This window comes from Phaethon lepturus, unplaced genomic scaffold (assembly GCF_000687285.1).
Source record: "Phaethon lepturus isolate BGI_N335 unplaced genomic scaffold, ASM68728v1 scaffold23286, whole genome shotgun sequence".
NCBI classification, from domain to species: Eukaryota; Metazoa; Chordata; class Aves; order Phaethontiformes; family Phaethontidae; genus Phaethon; species Phaethon lepturus.
This window is the reverse complement of record NW_010545889.1, coordinates 456-25152: the sequence shown is the minus strand read 5'-3', so window position 1 is coordinate 25152 and position 24697 is coordinate 456. Positions and strand designations below refer to the sequence as shown.

Sequence of the window (24697 nt, the reverse complement as noted above, 5' to 3'; positions counted from 1 at the left end):
AGGTGAGACCCTGCAGCGAGGACCGGGCGGGTGCGCACCTCAGCGCTGTAGCTAAAGAACTGTAAGTTCTCAGGGGAAGACTTCCTCCATTCGCAGTTGGCAATTACGTGCCAGAGCACACGATTTTTATTCGGCTATTGTTACAGCAGCAATCAATACAGTAAGCAGTCCGACAACATGCGACGTAGTGGTCAAAAGCCTTTGAAGTCTTAGATTATTTATTTAATTGTTTCCCCGCTGCTGCAATTGTCAAAAAGTCATTACCCTGGGTGTTTCCACATACACAACGGCATAAGAAATTACCAGTAACAGTGAAGTGTAAGCCAAAAAAGACTAATGTAGATACTAAGGCACTTAATATATTTTTTTCATTAGAAAAATTCCTAGACTTAAAAGAAGGGGTCGCTTTGGGAATTATCAATGTATATGGACACCTTCGGTCAGAAATATCACGTCAAAGTATTACAGTACATATGAGATAAGTTTATTAACAAGTTAAAGATGAATATTTAAATTAGTCCTCAAAATATATGCTGGTACATGGTTTTACTGCTTTAACTGTGTTTAAAAAATCTAAGTGCTTTGGAGAGAACATTTTCCTTTTTTTACATACTTCCTTCTAACTGTTTTTTCTGAATGACTGTATTCCAGAAACAATATCAACATCCACATTCCATAAATGTCATCTCCTTTTCTATGCTAATGGTCTCAAAAGTCAATAAAAATATGTCTATAGAAGTATTGATCCATAATGTATAACAAGTGCTAAAATTCAGTATTTATTCACTTTGGATCTTCTCTCTTTATCAGGTTATTTGAAAGCATGTGCATGTATTTTCAGTAATGCAGTTTCTTTGTGCACTCCAATTACTGCTTCTCAAACAGGACATAGTAGAGGTCAACTAACATTATTAAGGAGCAGGAGCACTTGCTTTACAAGGAAAAATGGACTGAAATCTGCTAGAGGTAAGATGGGTAAGATGATGGCAGAGCTGTTCACCAAATCCTGCAAACACATAATGGAGGACATTCATTTAGGAGTGAAATTTTTAGGACATAGATTTAAAACAAAGAAAAGAAAGTACTTCCGTTAGAATAACAAAATCCTTGGATTTCTTGGAACAACAGTATCAAGAAGTTGAAAAAGGGGATAAACAAATTAGCATATGAGATGAACAGATATTAAAGGGCATAGGTTTGGATGTAGCCTTTAACATTTCTACTTCTGTAATTTAGGATGCCAGTGGAGTATGAGACGATCTGACAACAAAGAGTTCCCAGATCTGCAAGCTCTTCCTAAAGAGCATCTCCAACTGCCAGACAGAATACTGGCACAGATGGACAATTTATCTGACAAACTAGGGCACTTTTTAAGAGAATTTACTGCAAGGAAAGCATTTACTGTGCATTAGTTGCTAATCTGTTTGCATGTTATTACCCATGTGTGTGTGGTACAATTAAAGGAAAGCAGCATAAGTAATCCTGCATTTATTGTGGGTAAAGCCACAGGGTTATTGCAGAAAAACTGACATAGAAGACATTCATACGTTTGCTTAAGTAAAAGCTTTATTGTGCATCCGTATCCTGTTGCTCTACATGCAGAAGCTGCAATAATATAAAATTTAGATGTGGAAACAGGTGTTTGTATGTTTCATGGAAACCTAATGGAGTGGATCAGCTCCCATCATCATAACCAAATTGCTTCTTTAATTAGACCTATGTAAAATAGAAAAAAAACCCTGTGAACCATAAAAGGAAAGCACAAAAAAAGCACTGCAGCTAGTTAAATCATTCATTATGAGTAAGAATCAAATCCATGGCTATCATAAATGATGACATGATTGACTCCAATGAAACTATACAGTTATACAACAGCCATATATCTAAGTCTTCTGTGCACTGACAGTGATATATGGAAACGTATGTATTTAAAAATAGTAATTAACAAACACACACCTATACCTTAGTGATTCCTTGTTACTTATAAAATCCAGTTGTTCACCAAAGTCATACAGTATTAATTACAATTCAGAACAAGTGATAACACTTAAATAAGGGAACAACAAAATCACTATTAAACACATACTTTCTCATGGCTGTCCAAGTCCTCACATACGACACACAGAAAAAGAGACAACCTGGCCCAGAAGAGCTGTTGAACACGGACAAAGCAATAATCAGAAATGAGTCATAATACTCTGTTCACATATGACCACTCTTGTTCATACATGATTGTTTTTTAGAATAGCTATTCCCCAAGCATCCATGTAAACAAACCTCTTTACACAAATTTCTGTAGAAAGCAAGCATCAGTGTCACACATCAGAGAGTCATGGGCAAATACAATGCGACTTTGTTATTCATGAACAATGCCTTATGTAAAATGCATCTCCTTACTGTTACTAAGTGAAAATATGGCATGAGAGTAATGCATTGTAAGAGCACGGTCTGAAATTATCATGGCTTAGATTTAATATTTACCCTATCTGCATTATTCTGGAGGTGTCTCCAGGACTGCATATTCAGATTTGCCAGTGCGGATGGTTTTATCATGTCTTAGGATATCTCAGGTCTCTAAAGAGCTCTCTCTATTGACAAGTGAATCTCAACTTTTCCTTAAAATAGAACTGTCTCTAGATTACAGAGAAACACATAAAATACAGCCTACGTATCATCATAACTTTTAGAATGACTCCAATTCTTTTTGTTTAGGAATCATAAATGACAGAATGACAGGTTACCTATTACACACCTGCTATGATGGGCAAACCAAGAGCATGCTGGGTTCTATGACTACAGCAGAACAGGAACTCACATTTTTCAAGACTGTATTCTTCATCTATCCTCCTGTTCTGGCTTCCAAGCATACGGCATGTGTTATACCACTTGAGTGGCCACAAAGCCTCTGACAGGTATTGGCTTTCATTCAAGCTTGTTGATAACTATAAATGATACTACAACACAGACAGAATTCTGGTAAGTAAACCATGAAATACTTTGCCCTTCTCTGTAGAGCATGCTAAAAAAAGTTGGCCAAATGCTAAATAAAGGAAACTATATATTTAGCACAATCACATGCCACCTTAGGAGGCAGGAAGGTCTGAAAATCCAATGCCTTTTGTCAGCACTTAAGTTTCATTATCCAAATCTTTTCTGAACGTACAATGAATTAAAACATCACCACTAATGTAACTAAATAGCACCATCCTGGGAGGCCATTTCAAACCAGTGACCAGCACAGTTCCAAATAGTGTGCAGCATCTACCACATGGACCTAGAAAACTTATGTTAATCATGATCTGGGGCAAAATCACAGTGCATCATATGTGCCTCCAAATCAGTAATGCTCTGACAAAGTTGCTGGTTATTTTGAGTTCGCATCCTTCTTGCTCTCCTTAGGATGCCTTACAGCCCTTTTACATTTAGACTGTATGATCTTTAAAAGCAGATGACTTGCCCAACCAAGGACTTCTGCAATGCTCAAGACGCTTGAGAAAGACTTGCATTGCTGTTATATGTCTTTGAGGTACTAGATGAGTTAATGATCAAATAACTTAAAATGCTCTTCTAGCTTAAGACTCATTTGGGTCTTTGGTATAATTCTGTTCTAGAACAGTGTAGTGAATGCACTATTTACCTTACTCCAGAAGAAAACTTTGGGCAAAAACATTTGTGGTTTTGGAAGAAAAAAATGTCCCAATAGGGCAGCTTGACTCCATTTGTATGGATATACCCTATGCTCTAGGAGACATGGCACAGCTACCTTGAGATGGACATGGTTACTAGCATAATAGGAAGGTAAACTGACTATCTGATCTTCAATAATCTCTCTTTTGTGTCTTCTCTTCAGTGCTACATGTTAGAAAACTATTTGCCCTCTACAAGCAAATAAAATTGAAAATAAAATGTTAAAATTACAACCATTTGTATGATGCCTCATTTACCAACCACAAAACCTCTTCTAGGCAACAAAGCCCGTTTGAGGTTTTGTAATTATTTTGAATTAGATTATTAGACTAAGATACCTTACTAATACCTCAAGGGAAAAGTTGATGCTGAGATTTTTTTTTTTTTTAAGGTTGGCGCCTCCCTCACTGGCAGAGTAATCGGTTTTTAAGAATGTTTCTTTCACTCTATCCTCTTTCTTAAAGCATTTTCCTTGTCATTTTACAAGAAATATGCTAGAATTTTACTTCCTTTCACAGAAAAAAAAGAGCAAGGGTCTTACCTAGGAAATAAAAAAAAAAATTAAAAACAGGTATAGTGTAGACTTTATTATTATCATGATACAATCAATTTTCTTCACAGGGAAACTTTTCTTTCTATGTTTGTTTTATAACTAATATTCTCTCAAAGTGAATTGGTTAAGAAGTTTGGTATGTTAAGAGTTCTAAGGCTATTTCATGCTGAAATTTCAATCTGGTGCTACTTAAGCTCAATCGATTTTCACGCTAACTTTCAATGTTCGGAAAGAGTCAAATGTTATCTGAACAGTGAAGGGCAGCAAGTCTGATGCACAGGTAGTAGCTCATGAAAAGCTTCCCCCCACCACCAACGAGAATATAAAAAAAACCTTTTCTTTTGTTTTACAAACACTGTTCAAGTGGAACAAGCTTTATTAACTAATTTTATTAAAACAACTCTATCTCCATTCAGTCTCCCCTCTGCTGCTTGCCAAGCACACGCGATATAGTAGTTGTGAATACAACGTTCCCACCTTTAAGAATGTTAAGACCTCCATGAAGCACTTTTTCTCTTTTCTGGATAGCATACCTATACTTTACATCTAGCTTTTCATTCTTATTTCTGTAGTGGGGTAGCAATGAGATCTCTGATGACACTGTCTGTGGTATAAATTTTGGTATCAGAGTCAGTCTTAGCAACAGCACATCAAACAGTGATGGTCTCAAGATTAAGAGATAAAGGTTTTTTTTCATAGCAGTCCTTTTGTTGCTTTCTATGGCTGAAAAATAAACCATCAAAAGTAGGAAGCACTAAATGAAGATAATTCTTGTAACTCAACAGTCTCCACTTCTGAGCTGGTCTACAATGATGGCACAAAAATATGTGTAGTGCCAACATCTAAAGGATTTGTATGCCATACTTCACAAAACCACAGAATGCCTGAGGTGGAAAGGGAACCCTTGAAATAGTCTAGTCCAATTCTTGTGCTTGAAGCAGGGTCAGCTACAGCACGTTTCCCAGGGCTGTGCTCAGCTGTGTTCTGAATATCTGTGAAGATAGGACCTCCACAGTCAGTTCCAGTGTTTGACCACCCTCAAAGGCAAAAAAGATTGTTTTCTGGTATTCAAGTCAGATTTCCTGTTTTTCAGTGTGTGCTCATTGCCTCTTGTCCTCTCACTGGGCAGTACTGGGGAAAGTCTAGCTATCTCCACTCCCTTCCTCAATCAGATAGTCACACACACAGGTAGGATCCTCCCGAGTCTTTCCTTCTCCAGAATGAACTCTTCCTATGACAGATGCTCCAGTACTTCAGTCATAGCTGTGGCCCTGCACTGGACTTGTTCCAGTACATCCATATCTTCCTTACACAGGAGAGCCCAGAACTGGACCCAGCACTCCAGCTGTGTCTCTGCTTACACTGCAGAGTGGAGGGGAAGATCACCTCCCTTGACCTGCTGGCAAGGTCTCTTCCTAATGCAGCCCAGGATGTTGCTGGTTGTCTTTGCTGTAAGGGTGCATCACTGGCTCATGGTCAGTTTGTTGTCCACCTCCTTTTCTGCAAAGCTGCTTTCAAGTGATCAGCCTCCTACTTAAACAAGATGCTTCTTCCTCTGGTTCTCAAACACTATTTTCCTTATTTTTGTCTTTAAGATATTATCAAAGCCTACTGTATAGTAAGAAAATTTTTTATTTGTAGGACCTGGAATATTACCAAGTATTACCCTGCTGCACAGTGTCATCCAATTAAGAGCCCAATTAACATGTTAACATGCCTTTTTTTTCCTCCCTACTAAAAAAAAAAATCTTGAAAAGGAAAAGCAGGTTTAAAATCAGGCAATAAGAATAGCTAACTGAACATACACTAGAATTCTTTGCTGCCATAAGCAAACAGTAAAGAGAGGGGAGGTTTTAAATTTTCTTTTAATGTGTAGCTGGGAATGTGAGACAGCAAAACATATCCCAGAAGACCCCACCTTTAGAAGGTAATGTCATATTTTACATAAATGAAGTAGTTTTTAAAGGTATTTGCCAAGGTTTCCAGAACTGGAAAAGGCAGTTTACTGTCAAATATTTGTGTCTCAAAGGAAAAAAAAAAAGGAATGAGGCCACGTGGTTCACAAAATGGTCTTTCATTTTTCCCTAAAATACAGACATTGTTTTGTTAATGAATGCTGAATCAACTCTTATTTATCATGAGACAATTGCATTTATAGCATAAAACAACAGCCTGTTGTCAATTTCACCAAAACGAAGGTTTAAGGACAAGACAACCACCATGTCAAACATTTTCTTCCTAGCTGCAATAGCTCAGAGTTGTTTTATGTTAGTAACAAGTTTGTTGCCATAATACAGTTCTCAATACAAGCTAGGCTGTGCCTAAAACCAATTTCAATTCCTTCAGTAAACAAATGATCTGAAAAATCTAGGTATAAAATACAAAGCAGAACAAACTGGCAATAATTAACCATGCATAACTGGTCCCAAAGAGACCAGAACCTTTACTTACCAGTGTAATTCAGTACAGCTGCATCTACTGAAGACAAAACACTGATAATCAGACCTTTTGTTCAGCTTCAACAAAACACAGAAACAAAAGCAGCAAAACTGCTATACCACCTTTTCCGTCTTTTCAGTTGCAGGGTGCCATAATACTCCCTAGCACAATCAGATAGTTCTTGTGATGAGACTTGATCATTTGCCTGCATTTTGCAGTACTATCAGCCAATCTGTATGACTTACTGCAATTCTACATTCTTTATTTGTGAATATCTGAAGAAGGCTCTCAAAACAGACCTCATTCATCACAAAGAAAGCACTTCAACACTTAATGGTAACGATTTCCATCCAAATCTGAGATAATGGCTGGAAGATGGTAAGAAAATGAAACCAAACTCTGTATACAGTACAGTGTAGTAAAGCTGAGTTACATATCTATTTACGCATGCTTCCAATTGCAAAATCCTGGATTAGGATGAAAAATCTTTATTATTTTGCCTGAATACTAATTTGAAGTTCAGAACACACTGAAGCATACTTGATCAAGACGACAAACAAGAACCTAGTTGCTTGAGAACAAATTCAAATTTCTTTCTATTTCAATTAAGAAACCAAAGAGCACAAGACAGGATGTCACTGATGATTTCAAAGAAAGCTAGATTTGAATTCATTACAGAAGAATGTTTACAAGTAGTTCTGCAGCAGAAAGGCTGCATGCTGAATGGCAGAAAGATGAAGCATGGGGGTGGGAGGGTGATCAGATCAGTAGCTGCTGATAAAGAAATGTGCTGACAATTCATAACAATAGGTTACTGCTTTAGTTCTTGGATTTCCTAGAGTAAATGGGGAATTGCTTATTATTTTGATATCACAAGCAACTGTTGCTATTCTTTAAAAAAAAAAAGAAAGGAAGAACAGCAAGTGTGTGGAATATTGTTTACTGTTAATCAACACATCTTAACCAAAATTTTCACAATATTTGAAGCTACATTTAAGTATACAATAGCCTCAATCACAAAAAACAAGCGAAACAATTAAATTACATAAGGCCTTAAGATTAGAAGCACAGTGTGTATTGCTGGAATATTACTTTGTTTACAAATAGGCTACATATAGTTAAGTTTATTTTTCACTTTTATTCAAGCAAAATTCATTCAAGGGAAAGGCAACTTACAAAGTTTATTTTACTATGAATTAATAGAAAAGTATCAACATTCTTTTCTTGTCCCTCTCCCCAGTCCATCCAGGTACGGTTAGTAAAGTTTCCATAAAACACTGGAGAAACAATAAGCTTTTACACTAAACATCCAAAAGTAAGCCTGAGCAGACAACTGCAAACTTGCAAATTCCTTATTACGAATTTGGATAAACTTCCAGGTTTTTCTAGTCAAATACCAAAACTCTATGCAATCAATGCTTGAAACTACATTGTCCACAAAGTCTTCTGGGTTCTAAATGTCTTACTGGTTTCAGTGAAGTACTTAGTGGCCTCAGTAGCAATCATGTGAATGATATTTACGTTACAACAATGGTAACTTGCAGCATTATTTTAGCAAGATTAGGACTGCTAAGAAGATCAGTGGGTAATTTTGTTTAACCTGAAAGGTAAGGGACAACACAAAAACAAATCAACTGAACTAAAACTAAGCACGAAAGACATGAAAAATACGGAAAAAGAGATCTATTTTGACCCCCTCCCCCTATAACAGGGCATGGGTCATTTCCAGTGACTGCCTATTCTTATCACATACATTAGTCTTTGCTCTAATTCCATGGCTATTACCTTTTTACAGAACAACTGCTTAAAGTCTGTTTTTTAATTTACACCTGTGCAACGAAGTAAGTCACAGTACATTTTGAGATGTTTAGAAAATATTTATAAACTTGTTTTTGATATGCTAAAGAATTTGGCAATACTTTTACAGCATTTGATTTTATATAATTAGTATGTCATACAGTACTCCTTGTGATTTTGTTTTTATACATCTAAGAAGAAAAAAACCCTCACACAAAGTAGTATGAACTGCCAAGCTTGACTGCATGATCATGTAATTCCAGTTTATAATACTGGCATTAAAACCTTCATTAATTATGTTGACAAATCATTACCTGTACATTTAATGAAGGCAACCAAGATGATTTGAAAACACAACCTTCAGGTTTTATGTTATGTATTTACCAAGGTGTGCAGTTCTGCAGTGAAATGAAAAAGCATGTAAATATACAAAGAAAATTACAAGTTCACCAGTTCCTGTGACACAAACTGTTTTAATCTTTCAAGGTACTGTCCATAGAGTTCCACATCATTATGGCCCGCTCCTTCTACCCACAGTGGTTCTACAGGTCTCTGGCAACGCTCAAATAATGCTAGGCCGTGTGAAAAGTCAATAACTTCATCTTCAGTCCCATGGATTATTAACACAGGAGATGTTATTTTAGAAATTTTGTCAATGCTGTAAGAAAAAGATTAGATCTATGAACACAGTGAGCTTTTAAAAATCTTTCTGAAGGACCAGACTGTTAACTTCACTTTAATTACACATTATAGTTTTAATGTTTTAACTCTGAAGTTGTTTAAATCATTAGAAAAATTACATCTTATCAACACCCTGGAAGCCAGTACAGTAGCACATGTAAAGCCACACGGAAAGGAAAAACATTTCTGGAAACTATTAGGATTGAACAACAGAGCAATCCATCAAAAAGCGGTATTCATTGACATGTTCACTTCAAAAAAAAAAAATCAAAGTCCCTGGACTGATGAAAATACTACTTCTGAGTTTTTTTGGTTAAAAAGTGCTTGTCAGAAGTGAAAGAATTTTAGCACTTAAAGTTTGACCATCTATAGAGAAAAAAGTCTTTGAAGTTAGATGCTCAAAATACAAGTAATTCTTTGAGACAAGAGTATGGGCCAACTAGTGGCATAGTTCTGAAATACATGACAGGAATTTTCTTAAGTTAAAGTCTACTTAGTTTTCCAGTCTTTGCTACTTACAGAAGCATACACAAAATACTTTTGTTCACGGTTACCCAGATTAACACTGGACTAGAAGCCAGATTAACAATTCACTGGACTAGAACTGCTTGCTAGAATTAGTGATATCCGGGGTTACATATAGGAAGACTAATCACTTCTTTAACATTGAAATGATTAGAGATGTGAAAAGCCTAGAAGCTGTGCAAAGTTGTGTAAACTCCTTCAAATCAAATGCTCCTCATTGTTGTTACTCACTCTGATTTTTCTCCAACTGTTTTTTAAACCTTTGAAAGAAATTTCAGGGAATTTGCCATATTACTTGTTTCCCTAGACTAAAACTTCTGTAATAGAGAAAAACGGCATACAGAATAAAAAAAGTCCTACAACTTACTTCGGGAATGCATCGAAGCAATAGGTCTTCTTTGTATCAGGAAAAGCTACTCGCATTCCTGAGGTCAGTGGAGAATGAAGAATTACAGCAGCACTTTCGTACCTAGCAGCAAGATCCACAGATGGTACTGTTCCTATACTCTGGCCATATATAATCACATTTTCAGGGCGGATTCCGTACCTAGAAAATTTAAAATGTTAACAGAAGTGGCATATAAAGTGAAACACACAAAACTGTAACTAGACAGCAAGGCAAAAAAGCTTTTCTGAAGACAAAAATTTCCTGAAGAGGATAAACTATGAAGCAGGAGCTGGTAGAAGAACAGGCAAGTATGTTCTGTAACATACCTGACTAAAGGGACAATTATTTATTCTGTATTTGCAGTAATTTTTTTTTGCCTTCTGCCTGAATGGTATTGAAATATGGGTTTAAATACGGATTTTTGAATGCAGTTCTAACTTGTATATTAGTTGAAAGCCTTTACTAGTAACTGTAGTGGACCTGCAACAGAAAACTGATCAGAGCCTTACTAGCGTTATGATTATCATCAAGTGGAGCACAGTCAAAACTGCAAAAGTTTGGCCATCTTTGCTCTTCTGATAGCTGATAAAAACCACAAGCTAGTAACATTGCTTAGCAATTTAGTGGGACCTATAGCATGCCCATACAGCCAGTGTTCAGAATATTACGCATTCTATGTAATAGCTTATCACAGTTGATTTGACATGCAAGCTAGCAAGAGGAATACCCAACCTAACCCCTAATTAAGACAGCCCAATAAGCACTACAAAATTAAAGTCAAAGCCTCCCTCCTAGTAATATGAAAACACTCATTTTTTCTGTAATTAACTGAGGTAAACAAAAGAGTCATGAAACATCTAGTTATACAAGTCAAATCTAATACATTTTTCTGCATTAGTGTGGATACAAAGAGTAGCTGGTTCCCAAGTAATGCTGGAAAAGCCTCAAAGCAGAATGTCATGCTGGCAAGAACAGTGCCCACAGCAGAATTGAGCTGCTGATACACCAATCTATACTAAGAAAGTAATCTTAGTACAGGTTCAGGCTGCAAGAGTGTGTCTATCTGGGTACCTTTGTTTAACTTATTTGGGAAAGGAAGCACCTTGAATAGGAAGAGATACTGCACTGCATTAACAAAAAAAAAAAAGAAGAAAAAGAAATCAAACATTGTTCTCATATATTATCAGAAGCTTGTTCAGCTTTGAGTTAGTGCAGACTAGCCTAACACCACTGTGGAACAGCATAAGGTAAGTTTAACATTTGCCAATTGACTACAGTCCGAAAAGGACTGTCTGTTTTCAGTTGAAGTGAAAGAAAGTACAACCATTACCTCTTCTACAATAAATGCATGCACCTTTTCTGTCAAAGATAGATAACAACACCCACACCCACAAAGGAGTTATCAAATTAGTACATTTCACACACCTCCAGTAAAGCCAGGAAAACAGAGGTAATGAAAAATTGTCCAGTACATTACATTTACAGCTAAATAACTGTATGGCAACTCTGTAGGTCACCAAGCACTAACATCGAAGTCCAAAAGCCTCAAAATCAGGAACATTAGGGAAAAAGATGTTTCACATGTATCAAGACTTTCAAATTACCAACCAACAAAAACAAAAAAATCCACAACTACTTTTCGATAAGCCAGAAACCATGTCCTCTGTGTTACATCTGTATGTAATAAACAGTTAATAAAAAAACCTAGGAAGATTTCAAGAAAAACAAAAATCACATTTAAGTATTACTAAAATGTATCACTACAGAACTCATTAGGGACCCCAATAAGTTTTCTAAATTGGGAGTAAATTCTACTGTTCACAGCTAACATTGTCTATTTAACTACTCAACTATTTAAACTGTGTTCTGCTAGAGTGAAACATAAAAGCTGTAAAAGTATTAGCACAGATAGATTCTATGAATGTATCTGTAACATGACTACTTAATTACTATCAGTGTTTCCTAGAAAGAGTTTCTAGGATCACAATCAAGTCAAGAGTTCTAAATCACTATGATTCAATCATCAGCCTGGAACTACAGGCAAGCCCTCCACCTCACAACAGTTCTCAGAATAAAAAAATTCAAATATTCTGATTAACAAAGATTTTATCAAAATTCCAACACACACAAATATAATAAATTAAAGTTCTGAAACTGAAACAAGTGTAAGGTCTTCACTTCTTCTGTATCTCTTCTGAAACACCTGAGAACAGCCTAGCACCTCTCCTTTTACAATTAATGTCCCAATTCAAAGTAATTCAAATTGCATTTGTGCATTCTGAAAGTACAGTATGGCCTTCTATCCTTTTCCTATAATCTGAACAAAACTCACATTAATAACTGACACTTTGCATCATTAGTATGGCATTGAGTTTTCACAGCACGTTACGACATAATTTGCAAGGTTTCAAGAATTACATTATCACACATTTCTCAGCTACTGAGTTTTACAAGATGCAGGCCACTGCACAGAATTTTAAAGCAAAACGTAAAAGTATACTTTGAAGCATATGTTATTCTCTTCCTCATTATTCATGTCCTTATTTTTGGATCTAAATCCTTCAGCCTAAAGATAGGTAAATATTAGCTACAAAAGTAACCCAAATATAGTAAATGCTTTTCTTGGATTAAAACAATCTTTTCTCCATCACAGCCAAACAGATTGGCTTCACAGCACCCACCAGAAACCATTTGTTTCAAGTCTGGAAACTCAAATAGTGAGGCAAATCACCAGCAGTGGTGATTCAAAGTAGTCAGGCTTTTGAACACTCCAGCTTGAAAAAAAAAAAACAAAGCAAGAAGCTGGGAAAACAGAGAACAACATCTGCTGTGTCTGTCTCCAGTCTTCCTTCTTCTCTTGAGCCGGCTTCTGAAGAGTTTGGGGAAAAAGGAAGAGACCAACTCAACTGTCCCGCACTTCACATCTCCCAAAATTATCAATTTCCAACCTAAAATGGAAGAACTCTTGAAAAGATATCTATTGTTAAGTTCCCTAGTCATAAAATTGATCTTATACTCCTTTTGACAGCCCTGTAAACTCCAGGTAAACTCCAAGAAGCTTGGTAGAAAATTATTAGTTGACTACACAGCTGGTCTCCCAAGTGAAGAAGTGCCATATCAAGAGAAAAAGTGGCAGAATTATTATTCTCTTAATCAGTACCTTAGAATTAAAGGCCATCCTGAAGAAGGGGAACATGACTGTTACAGGGCCATATGCTATAAGTAGCTGTTCTGGTGACAAGAGCTTGAAGACATGCTGTAAAAACTTGGTATCTTTGAAAGGTCATTATGTTGATCATAGGATTAATGTAGACACTACTGTCTACTCAAGTAATCTTAGATAATTTGTGTCAGAATAGACAGGCCTTCAGTTTGTTGGTGGTGGTAATGCTGGGTTGTTTTTTTTTTCCAAAGCCATAATCCCCAGAAGGGACCTGGGAACAAAGTCTTTATAGTAGCTGTGCGCAGATGTACCTTCTCAGAGAAAGCACTCTTCCTCACAGACAAGTTATTCTAGATAGAATCTGGCATACAATTTAGATATTTTCTGCAGTTTAAAGGCTGCCCACAACATTTTTCTCTTTCCCACAGCAGCTGAGCGAGATTGCAATTCCTTTCAATGCCTGATTCATCCTTTATATTTATGTACCTAAAGGCTACCTGCCTGGAAAGCACAGGGAACTTGAAGAGCAGTTTTTACATAGAACTAAACATACCTCTCTTGACATAAGCTTGCTAGCATCCACACAGAGTGTCTGAGAACTCACAAACTTCTGCCCTATCACCACACTGAAGGTACACTCCTTTGTGCTGGCTGTCTTCAGGGCCAGGCAAGAAATGACATGCCACTGGTGGGTTAAAGGAAGGAGCAAGCCAATAAATCATTGTACCTGTACCATCAGACTACTCCCTGAAATCAGGGCTCAAGCGAATACAGGACGACTAACGAAGCCAGTATCCTCTTCTGCAAGCCTACATATGCTGATGAGATACTGACGGTCTCTTGTAAAAGAGGCAACCCTGAATACTCCTGATGGACCTTTTCAGCTTCTGGAAGGAAAAGAAGAACTGCAAAACAGCAATGAAATATTCTTTTTTTCCCCTTTGTGACAAACTTCACAATGTGCTGTAGCAGAAACTCTTTCACTGTTTCCTTTATATTTCTGTCCCTGTAAGAAGACGTTTTCTGCACTTTACTAAACAGTTATCTTAGTGGCAGTCCACCTCTTTTCTGCCCCTCCCTCCTCTCTTTTTTCTTTTCATAGAATCATAGAACAGTTTGGGTTGGAAGATGATCTAGTCCAGCCCCCCGCCATAGGCAGGGACATCTTTCATTAAATCAGATTGCTCAAAGCCCCGCCTGACCTTACCTTGAAAACTTTAATTGGATATACATCATACATTACTTACATTGGATATTATCATATTTTATACTTTCATTGGATATACATTACATTACCATGATGTGCATTGTACAAACTACAAAATGCATGTCTGGCTGTAACGAGTAGGATTTTTTTGGTTTGTTTGTTTTTGGGGTTTTTTTTAAACATCAATTACCTTTAACAACCAAATACCAGTTGAAATTACCATACTATACTTGAAGGCTCTTAGGTATATCCAGGGCAAAATGGCAGGTACTCTAAGCGAGACAGAAAGCAATTTATCTTTTTACTTATTAGGAGAGTTGTACACTTTATAATAATAAAGTAGCAGTAAAATCAACCTTAGCAGGGTACATTTTCAGTAGTACCTCTTGGGCTCACACTAACAAAGAGGTGCAACAGATGCTCTAGAGAGGTTATTGTCTGTAAAGCTATTGCAACACATGCATTTAACCAAGTGACAACAGTGCTTGGGGCACAAGGAGCAAGGGGGAATGTCCTGAGGGAATTTTCAATCCACATTTCAGAACCTTTTGTCATCACGCACATAACACATGAAATTACAGCTGCAAATTGCAGAACATGAAGGGCATGAACATCCTCCACATCTTTAACTACCAACATTCCAGGCCATGAATGAAACTCATGAGCATACAGCTCTTCCAACTCAGATGCACATTCCCCTTCTGGTGTATGCAACATGTAACATTGATAGAAGAAAAAGGGAACTATGTTTTATGAGAGGCAAACCCATTGACCGCACATGTAGTAATCCACAAACTGTACCTCCTCTGCCTCTCATGATGGTTTGGGCTTTTCTAAACCTTACAATGCTACTGATATATTTGTTTTATTGGCAAGATTTCTCTTCGTGATTGAGCTACTTTTCCTATCAATTTAAATAAAGGCTCAATTTATGTCCAAATATTCAAAGTTAAAGCACCTCATCTTCCAGCAAAAAATGCCTGCTTTTGAATGAAAAAGATATGTAATTTGTGAATTCTCAACAGAACACTTTCAGACAACATCCAAATAGATTTGATATTATACCTATATATGGCTGTTCAAATTATGGACTTTCTGTCCACTTTGAAACATCAGTCTGATGGTGAGATTTAACCTTCAATTTTTCAATTATTATACAGTCCACGATAAGCAACAATGAAAAGGCTGTTTGGCTTCTTAAAGGTATATCTGGTCATGAGGCAACTCAGGCAAGTCTTTAGGTTTCTGAATAAGCCACTTGCCCTGCATTTGCTTGGGGCTGGTTAAACCTTTCCAACCTTGTTAGGGTGTCATCAAAGGCCTCCAGAGACCAGGACAGCAGAAAATGGGCGTATCCCAAAATGACTCCTGGCATTTCAACACTTTGTAGCTATGACAGTCTGAAAAAGAATGTCCTCACTTGCAGCTTTTATATAGTCCCATGCACATGAATATGCAATAATGTCCAACTTTCCCAAACATGACAGCAGTGAATCACCTTCCCTTCTTCCACAGTCAGCATCCACATGGATAGCTACTGCTTCCTATTAAAATACTTAAAGCGGGTAAAGAATAGGGACACAATTCAGAATCTGCATCTGCTGTTTACCTCTTCTGATCAGCTGCCAAATTAGCTTTCTGTATTCATTTACATGAACGATAATATTCACAAACCTTTACAGCAACCAGTTTTAAAAAAAATGGTGTTTGGACCACCACCCTCAATGCTAGTGCCAGACTATTTCACTCTATGTGTCCAGTCCCCACTGGACAGTTGTGCCAATTTACAATGACCACCTGAATTGTCTTTCCAAGATATAAAACTTAACACACTAAGATGTCTCCACCACAAGCAGCTGTGTTGACTGTAAAATGAAGTCCACATCAGCATTTCAATTACCCCAGAAACACCTGTTCATGCTGGGTTCTGTGATCCCATTTCTCAGAACAGGGGGTATGCAGGGAGCTGTGGGTGACTGTGATCAACCTCCAACAAAGGTTAATTTCTCCATTCTTTTCTTTGTTCCATCACAATCTGAGAGGCACAGTTTAAAAGTCTAGGATCCCTTTCTTCTCTCATCCCATTAACACAAATTTCAAAGGAGTTACAGCTATACTGCAAATAATCCACTGAATTAGTTTGGTTTTGCAGAACACGTTATAAAACATTAAAGATGGTGCCAGTGTAACACTGACAGAACAGGCTATGCTAGAAAAGTGAATTAATGCTGCAGCAAATGCTCAAAGGCTCCATTCTGGTCCAGATATTCATCATATATTTAAACACAGTTGAGCACTGTTTCAGGGCTCAAGAGGATGCCATGGGCTGGTAACCAAACAGAGTGCCAGTACATCCAGAGTCATGTGCTGAACTTCTCCCTGCTACATCCAGCATTCAGATACAAGGACAAGACCAGATCTGCTAATTGGAAAGTTGTTGGAAGTATCACAGTGGAAACTAGTAATACCAACCATTTTTTAAGCAGCAGACAAAATTCAGTTCATGTTTGTGAAATCCACAAGTTGGGCAGACCAATCCAAGCTCTATACACTCTACAGAATTACATATTTCTAAAGGAGGTTTTGACACAAAAAAAATAAACAGAAACAGCAAATGGGATTGAGGTCATTCCTGAACGGAAGAGGGAAAAGCAGATAGACAGAGTATGTATTCAGAGTCCCCCCCCACAACGTCTCCTCAGCAAAGAGCATGTTCAGATGGGATACTATGATGAACAATCTTATTTGATTAGGGAAGGTACACTATGCATTGTTCAAAACTGGTGGCAAGAATTCAAGTCGCAATCACATTTCCTTTTAGGTTTTCAATCAGAAATTCATCGGGGGAAGAAGAGACAATAATTGCAAGTTACTTCATAAAACAGAACTTGTAAACTGACACAAACAAACAGTTAAGCTTCACTATCTAGTTCTCCACCATTTGCTGGTACATTTAAACAATTCAGACTGTCTTCCACATTGTTCACAAACTGCATTATGCTTTTGGTCAGTTATTGGGTATTTCGCCAAGTGGCTATCTTCCAGATCACCTATCAACTACAAACCACAGTCACTAGTGCACCTGTTGAAGCTCTTGGCTTACAGAACGGATGTCTAGTTATATCTCAGCTTTCCACTGTAATCAAAGGAAATGCCAAAACCTAATCTAACAACACAGTACACATGTTTTTGAATATACAAGGCTGAATACCTGACCCCTGTGGTTGTATGAGGTTTATGATAATAAGTGTTCCCCCTACTTTAATATATGAATAAAATATGCCTCTTTAAAAAGAACATTATAATCTTTGTTATAACGTAAAAGAAATGCAAGATAATATGTGTATTTAAAACACTAAAAAGGAATAATCCGCTCCAAAGTAACAGGAAAATAGTTAATATTACACTGATCAAGTTCTAAAGTCACTGCAATAACTACCAGGCTCCACAATTTGGAGAATCTTTACACATGCCCTTACACTAGGTCATATCCCTGACATTATATTAAACAGTATGCTCAAGTTGCAATGATTGAACCATAACATGCTGCTTTGCATTAAATTCAGGTTTTCACAGTTTTTTGGTCCTAAATACACTATATGATGAGAGTTTTTTTGGTGAACATCTATTCTTATGATCACATAGTATTTTTAAAAATATTTTTTAAGTTTGGGTACTTGTAAGACAAAAAGAATATTGCTCTAAATAGAACAAACCATTGTGAAAAATGCTCTGAAATTTAAGAAGTGGGTATTCAGTGCTACATTCATTTGGTGCCTGGGATTACCTCTATCACAGAGTGCCTCCATAATCTTTCATCTTACTATTTTATCTCCCTAAAACCAGAGGCTTAGAACACAGAAATTGCTGAAATATCATCCTTCCAATTTGCCTTTTTTCCCCTGTCCAGTTTCAATCTATGTGAGCTAACACCACTGATGCAAATTCCTGGGTTTTTTTCCCCCACCATAATGTATTTACACAGCTCAATTACAACCTCTCCCACCATCATATTCTGCTAAGATAAAAACATTTTTGTTTTATATCAAAAGCTATCTTTGGAAATGCTGTAGCTACCAGTCTGAATTCTGAAACAAAGGTGGTCTGAACACCATACAGAAATCCAAATAGAGTCTCACCAAGTTCTCTTGTAACAGCTTTTCCACTGCCCCTCCCTACAAAAAATAGTAGGTGCTGCAATTATCTGAAAAACCAACCTGCATTTTCCCTCAACCACATCACACCAGTGTCTCAGCTACTGGGGAATCAATTAGGTTTTTCCTATCTTCCAAGATTTCCAACTGACAAGATCCCAAACTGTGACAGTAAGCATTATTTTCTAATCATTCAAGACTGAAACATACCTTATTAAATTTCATCGCATTATATACGGATATATCAATACAGCCAATGCCTTCAGCATAAGGCACCACCAATCAGCTTGGATACAAACCCATTAATCCTAAAATACAACATTTCTGTATTTTATGCATTTAATTTAATGCAGATTAAACACAACCATTTGAAAAAGCACACTGTAAAAGAAAAATGGCAACTAATGTCTTACCTTGTCCTAAGAGCCACCCAAGCAGCATCAATGTCAGCATACAGATTCTTCTCTGTTGGCTTCCCAGAACTTGCACCATATCCAGAATAATCATATGAGAATATGTTGCAATTAATCCGTGAACCCAGTCCTATGTAAAAGCTGCTCATCTGACCTAGGTCAACAGCATTTCCATGCGAGAAGAGCAAAGTGTACTTGGCGTTAGGCGAGCAACGCACAAACATACAGGCAATCCTGTTACCTTTACTTGTTCTAGTCATGAAGCACTCAATGGCATCTTTTTCTCTGGAAGAATATTGCCAGTCTGCTCGCTCTGAAAGATGTAAAGTCCAGCGACTACCACTCTCATCACACATCAGTGTGTACGTGGGATCAGGAGGCAAGAATGCCAGTTTGGAGGCAATTTTCCCTGGGCATGGTGGACAACAGAACAGGCAACACAGCTCACTAAAGGAAAGATTATTCATCTTCTAGTCTGAAACAGGAAGAGAGAATGGTATCAGTTTCTAGTTACAATCCTATATAAAAAAGAAAACCTCATGGAAGATGTAAGCTTAACCTCTAGAAAATACATAATTTTAGTGAAACATTTAACAAAACAGATTTAAAAACATAAGTAATTTTCCAGCTAATAGCTTATTTGATATTATTAGCTACTTTAGAATGGGCATATTATTAGAGAAGAGAGATAACTCTGAAGCCGTACCAGATATTAAAATTAAATATGATTACACAGGGAAAGAACAAAGCATGAGTTTTGGAGTTTGTGTGGAGGAAATAATTCCCTCATCTTAAGCCATTAGGAGAAGTGTTCATCCCGTTGACAAATACATAGGTTACAAAAAACAATTAAAATATGTTGTAGCATTTGCAGGATACTTGTCATCACAATACTTTTTCTCAGAGGTAGGAAGAATGATGAAATCTGCCAAAAGCCATGCTGGAAACCAGCACACCTAAGGGAAGCATTTATGCTACTTTTCTTGTATGAAGGCATCTGACATTTCATCTCAACTTAATCAACTTTTCCATCCCAAATCTATCTACAGGTCTCAAGCTCAGCTCCTGCCAGGTTACTGAGAACAGAGACACTCTTAAAGTTTCATGTACCACTTTGACTGCTAGATCCAAGTTTACAAATGGGAACAAAGCAAGCTGATTTCTGATGTCCACCGTCCCATGTTGTTTCAGAAGCATTTGGGTAATCCAGTAATAAAATTTTACTGCTAACTGTAATACTTTGTGTATTTAGATCGTATTTCAAAGTTTGTCCTGTAACTTGTATACAAGCATAGTTTTCATGCCTGTATAAGTTTCTTTAGAAAAGCTTCAAGGACACCGCTGTATGAATTGTTGATACAGATCACTGAACAACTATCTGTATTTTGGATCTGTGAATGGTTTCTTCCCTGCATACAATGCTACATAGAATATTAAACACAGGCACAGCAAGACAGTCCGATAAACAGCATGAGCATTCTTGGAATACTACTCCTCTTCGTACAGCAGAAAAAAACCATTTTTTTGCCACGGCTGCTGCAAGTCTTCACCCCAAGTCTCTAGTTTTCTTCAAAATAGAGGGAAATCACATATTCTTAGATATGCATGACCAACACTACCAAATTAGAGAAGATGGCAGGAAAGGCGTACTGATCACAGAATCACAGAATCACTAGGTTGGAAAGGACCTTCAAGATCATCAAGTCCAACCATTAATCCAGTGCCACCATGTTCCCTAAACCATCTCTTGAAGTGCCACATCCACACGTTTCTTGAACACTTCCAGGGATGGTGACTCCACCACCTCCCTGGGCAGCCTGTTCCAATGCCTGACCACCCTCTCAATGAAGAAATTTTTCCTAATATCCAATCTAAACCTCCCCTGGCATAACTTGAGGCCACTTCCCCTTGTCCTATCACTGGTTACTTGGGAAAGAGGCCAACACCCACCTCACCACAACCCCCTTTCAGGTAGTTGTAGAGAGCGATAAGGTCTCCTCTCAGCCTCCTCTTCTCCAGACTAAACAACCCCAGTTTCCTCAGCCGCTCCTCATAAGACTTGTGCTCCAGCCTCCTGTAAAAAGGCAGATTGTGTCTTAAATTAAGATCCTGAATAAATAACCTTATTTCTGCCAGCTAAAGAAACAACCTCAATGTATTTATGTAATCAGCACAAGTAGTAACTCAAATTTGGGATAGCTCATCTGCTCCCTGTCAGGTGAGATTATTCGGACACTTTAATTTTAATCTGCAAGTCGGGACAGGAAGTGGAAGCAGTCTATGGAAGAGGTCTAGGGACTGGCAAAAGGCTTAGGCTATCTTATGCACAGGAAGAACTCAATACTTTTTTTTGCTTCTTCATCTGTCTTACAGCTGTGAGCACCAAAGGAACCACTTTCTTCACCTCTACTTAGAAAGTTCATTTTCACAGCCCAGAGAAACTGCTGTGATGCCTCAATAAGCTTTTTTTGCAAGAAATTCTTATGACCCAGTATTCAACCACACTTCTATTTCTATCAGAAACTATTAAACTGAAAAGTAAGTTTCCCCATATTTTCAGAAAAATTAAAGGACAGAGCTAGATACTACAATTTATTCTATGTGGGGGAGGAAAAAAAAAAATCTTTTATTTGAAAAATTTAGAAGAATATGTACCTCCAAAAGTGAGGTATAAATAGCTTGTTCTACCCAGGAACAGCAGATTACGCTCTATTCCAGCTTATAACAATAGCTACAGAATTTCTTACTTCCTTCCCAACCCACTTGTCAGAAAGAATTAAACAGAAGTTTACATTATTTATAACTATAAACAGTCCAGCAACACTACAAATACAATCTCACTCAGAAAATATTTGCTATTTGTCAAAGTCATTTTAGAAGACTGGAAGCTGGTCTGTGGAATTCACACAGCGGGCAGAACTGCAGTAACCGCAGTTAATCAGCTGAGGTGGTACTGTGCCCCAAGATAGCTTAAATGTGCTAAAAATGAGCTGTTGCCACATATGGCAAATGACTTATGCTAAGACCATGGCTAAAGTACTATTCCTCCCCTATACTAGACTGTAATGTAGACTTTATATAATGTCCATTTAATCCAATGGAAACTCTGTCTACTGAAACTAAAGATTCCGACTCCAGAGTTGTTCTCCATGTAAATCATGGCTAGCAAAAACTCTTTTCTTTAAGACAAATACTTGCTATTTTCTTCACTCAGAAGACCCAAGAAAAACAGCAGATCCGTAGCATCACTAGCTGAACAAATCTGACACAAAATACCCACTTCCTCAGGAGGATACTTTCACTAAATGCAAACAACGTTTCCATTATATGGGAACTGGTTTGTCACTCATTGTATTCACATGAGTGTGTTCTTAACCTCCGGATCTGGAATGGAACCAGGATGTGAGAGAATCCCCAGGGTGTATAGAGTAATTCTGCTACCACTGTTTAAGAGTTCAACTGAATCAGCATTTCAGCCTCATAGTTATCCACCAGGTGTCATAATTTAACTTCAAATAAACAGGTGTTATCTTTCCTCAAAAAGTATACTGCTCAGATCCTTCAATGAGGAATTAAACTTAATGTTACCCCCCCAATAGTGTGTTTTTTCCCAAATGTTCTTAATGTTAGAAGACATGTAATGTGACTTCCTAGTGATTCCATCCCACCAGAAATTATTACAGTAAAAATTAAAAGTCACAAAGTCCCCTTTATTTATTATCACCCAGCCTTGGTAAAAGCTTTGGAGATCAACATTCTTAAGAGACAAATTATTGTATTAAGTCTAAAATATGACTTATGGAAAGCAAACAAGGTATCACAAGTGAAGCTGCATTAAAAAAAAAAATCACTCTAATAACAAATGGGTTTATCTGGACTCTTAGTGAAACCGGGGCAAAAACAACACTGACCACAAATTACCTTTAGCATACAGTTCCACAAGTACAGATTAATAACTTTAATGGGACTCGTTTGCCTAAGATATGTTGTGAATACCTAAGTTATAGTCTAACACCTTCTTAGCACGTATGATGTAAACGTGCTCATTACAGTGGCATCATCAGACAGAGAGATCAACACATCCCAACAACATAACTACTTCACCTTCTATTTGTCATTGCAGTACTAATAAAGAAGCCAGTGCTGTCCTGCGAACACAGTTCCTAATGCTGGTAAAATTACTAACGACAAAAAGAATATAATAAGAGAAATATATGTATCATTTAAAATTATACTGCATTTTCCATATAAATTAAGTAGAAAAATTCTGTGGAAGAAACTGTGAAAAAGTAATAAACTACTATTGCACCAAGAAAAGCTAAGACATAAAACACACCCAAGTGGCATAACCCACCCCTTCTATCCCTACAAGGGATAGCTTTTAAAAGAGAGATAATTTGATAAAATTTTTCTCTTTAACTCTCTTATGAATAAAAAAGTAACATAGAAAATGACAAATGTAAGAACTGCCCAAAGGCAGTAATTTCAATCCGTTCTTCGGCAATTAACCTTTTCATTAAGGCTGACAGAGGAGGGGGGAAAAAGTCTATCTAATCTGAAAGAACACCTCAAATATTTATCTTGTGATTCCTAGGATAACACAAATGTAGTTCTTTCATATAAGCAATTATTCCTGTCCTTTTCCCTCCACAAATCATAACAACAGTGACTCCCATTATTCACATCTGAGTACTTCACTACGGGTTAGTCTCAAAAGCCCAACCCTTGCAAACACTTATCTAGAAATCTTGTATTTACATTGAATATAAATTATCCTAATTGTATATTTAAATTAAATTACCTATTTCATAGGAACTATTCACAAGAACAAAGTCAATCTCGTAAATACAGCTGCTGGCTTGAAAATTTTAGTGGTGCTCTAACTGTAAGAGGCAAGACATTCAAATTGTTGGGGTTTTTTGTTTGTTTGTTGTTTGGGTGTTTTGTTTTTAAATAATAATTTTTCATTATATACTGCTGAAATAAGGAACTCTAAAGTAGTTTCCCTCACCCTTTCATTGAACACAATGTAATGAAAACTTGAGTTCAAGCCACTACTAAAGCACTCATACTTACTTCAACATCCTCATTATATTAAAAATTGAAGAAGGGTATGAATATCCTTCAACTATTTCAACAGTTGCAACAAAATAGTTAGTGGAAAAGAAAAAGCCTGTGTTTGATTAAGTGTTATATAGAAGGATTAAACTAATATAATTATTAAGAAAAAATACACAGTAGGGCCGGAAAAGAACACAAGAGGAAGTCTATTCAATAATGAAAGAGCCATACCAAGAAATACCATGAAGTAACTCATTAAGGTAGTTTTCAAAGAGCAAAACAACCTACAAAAAAACAGAGAAGCCTGACAGCACCAAAATTTCTTTTTGGTTAGTTTGATTTTAAACAAATGAACTGCTTTACTATTCTCACAAATTCTAGCAATATTCCCAATCTTATCTTGTATATAGAGATATTATTACTCTTCCGGTGGTTACTTTGTATACCTTCAAAACCTAATGGCCTCGCTGGAAAACAAACAAACAAAAGGCAATACAGGAAAGTGTAAAATCTAGCCCCTCCTTCTCACCTTAAGAACAAGGCAACCCTCTAAAGACCCCCACTAGACCACTGTGGGATTAAGTCGGATTACATGATGTCCTGCCTGCCCAAGCGAGACTCTGCACCAC

The 24697-nt window shown here is 37.0% G+C and overlaps 1 protein-coding gene across 1 annotated transcript; it reads right to left on the bottom strand.

The window, feature by feature from the left end:
- Positions 1-7605: 7605 nt before the first annotated feature.
- On the bottom strand, positions 7606-19485 carry ABHD17B (abhydrolase domain containing 17B). Its single transcript, XM_010289119.1, has 3 exons — positions 19008-19485; positions 10050-10229; positions 7606-9134 (listed from the first exon to the last, which is right to left on the bottom strand). Exons 1-3 carry the CDS (start codon positions 19472-19474, stop codon positions 8915-8917), a joined length of 867 nt encoding a protein of 288 aa, XP_010287421.1. The 5' UTR covers positions 19475-19485; the 3' UTR covers positions 7606-8914.
- Between the last annotated feature and the right edge of the window lie 5212 nt (positions 19486-24697).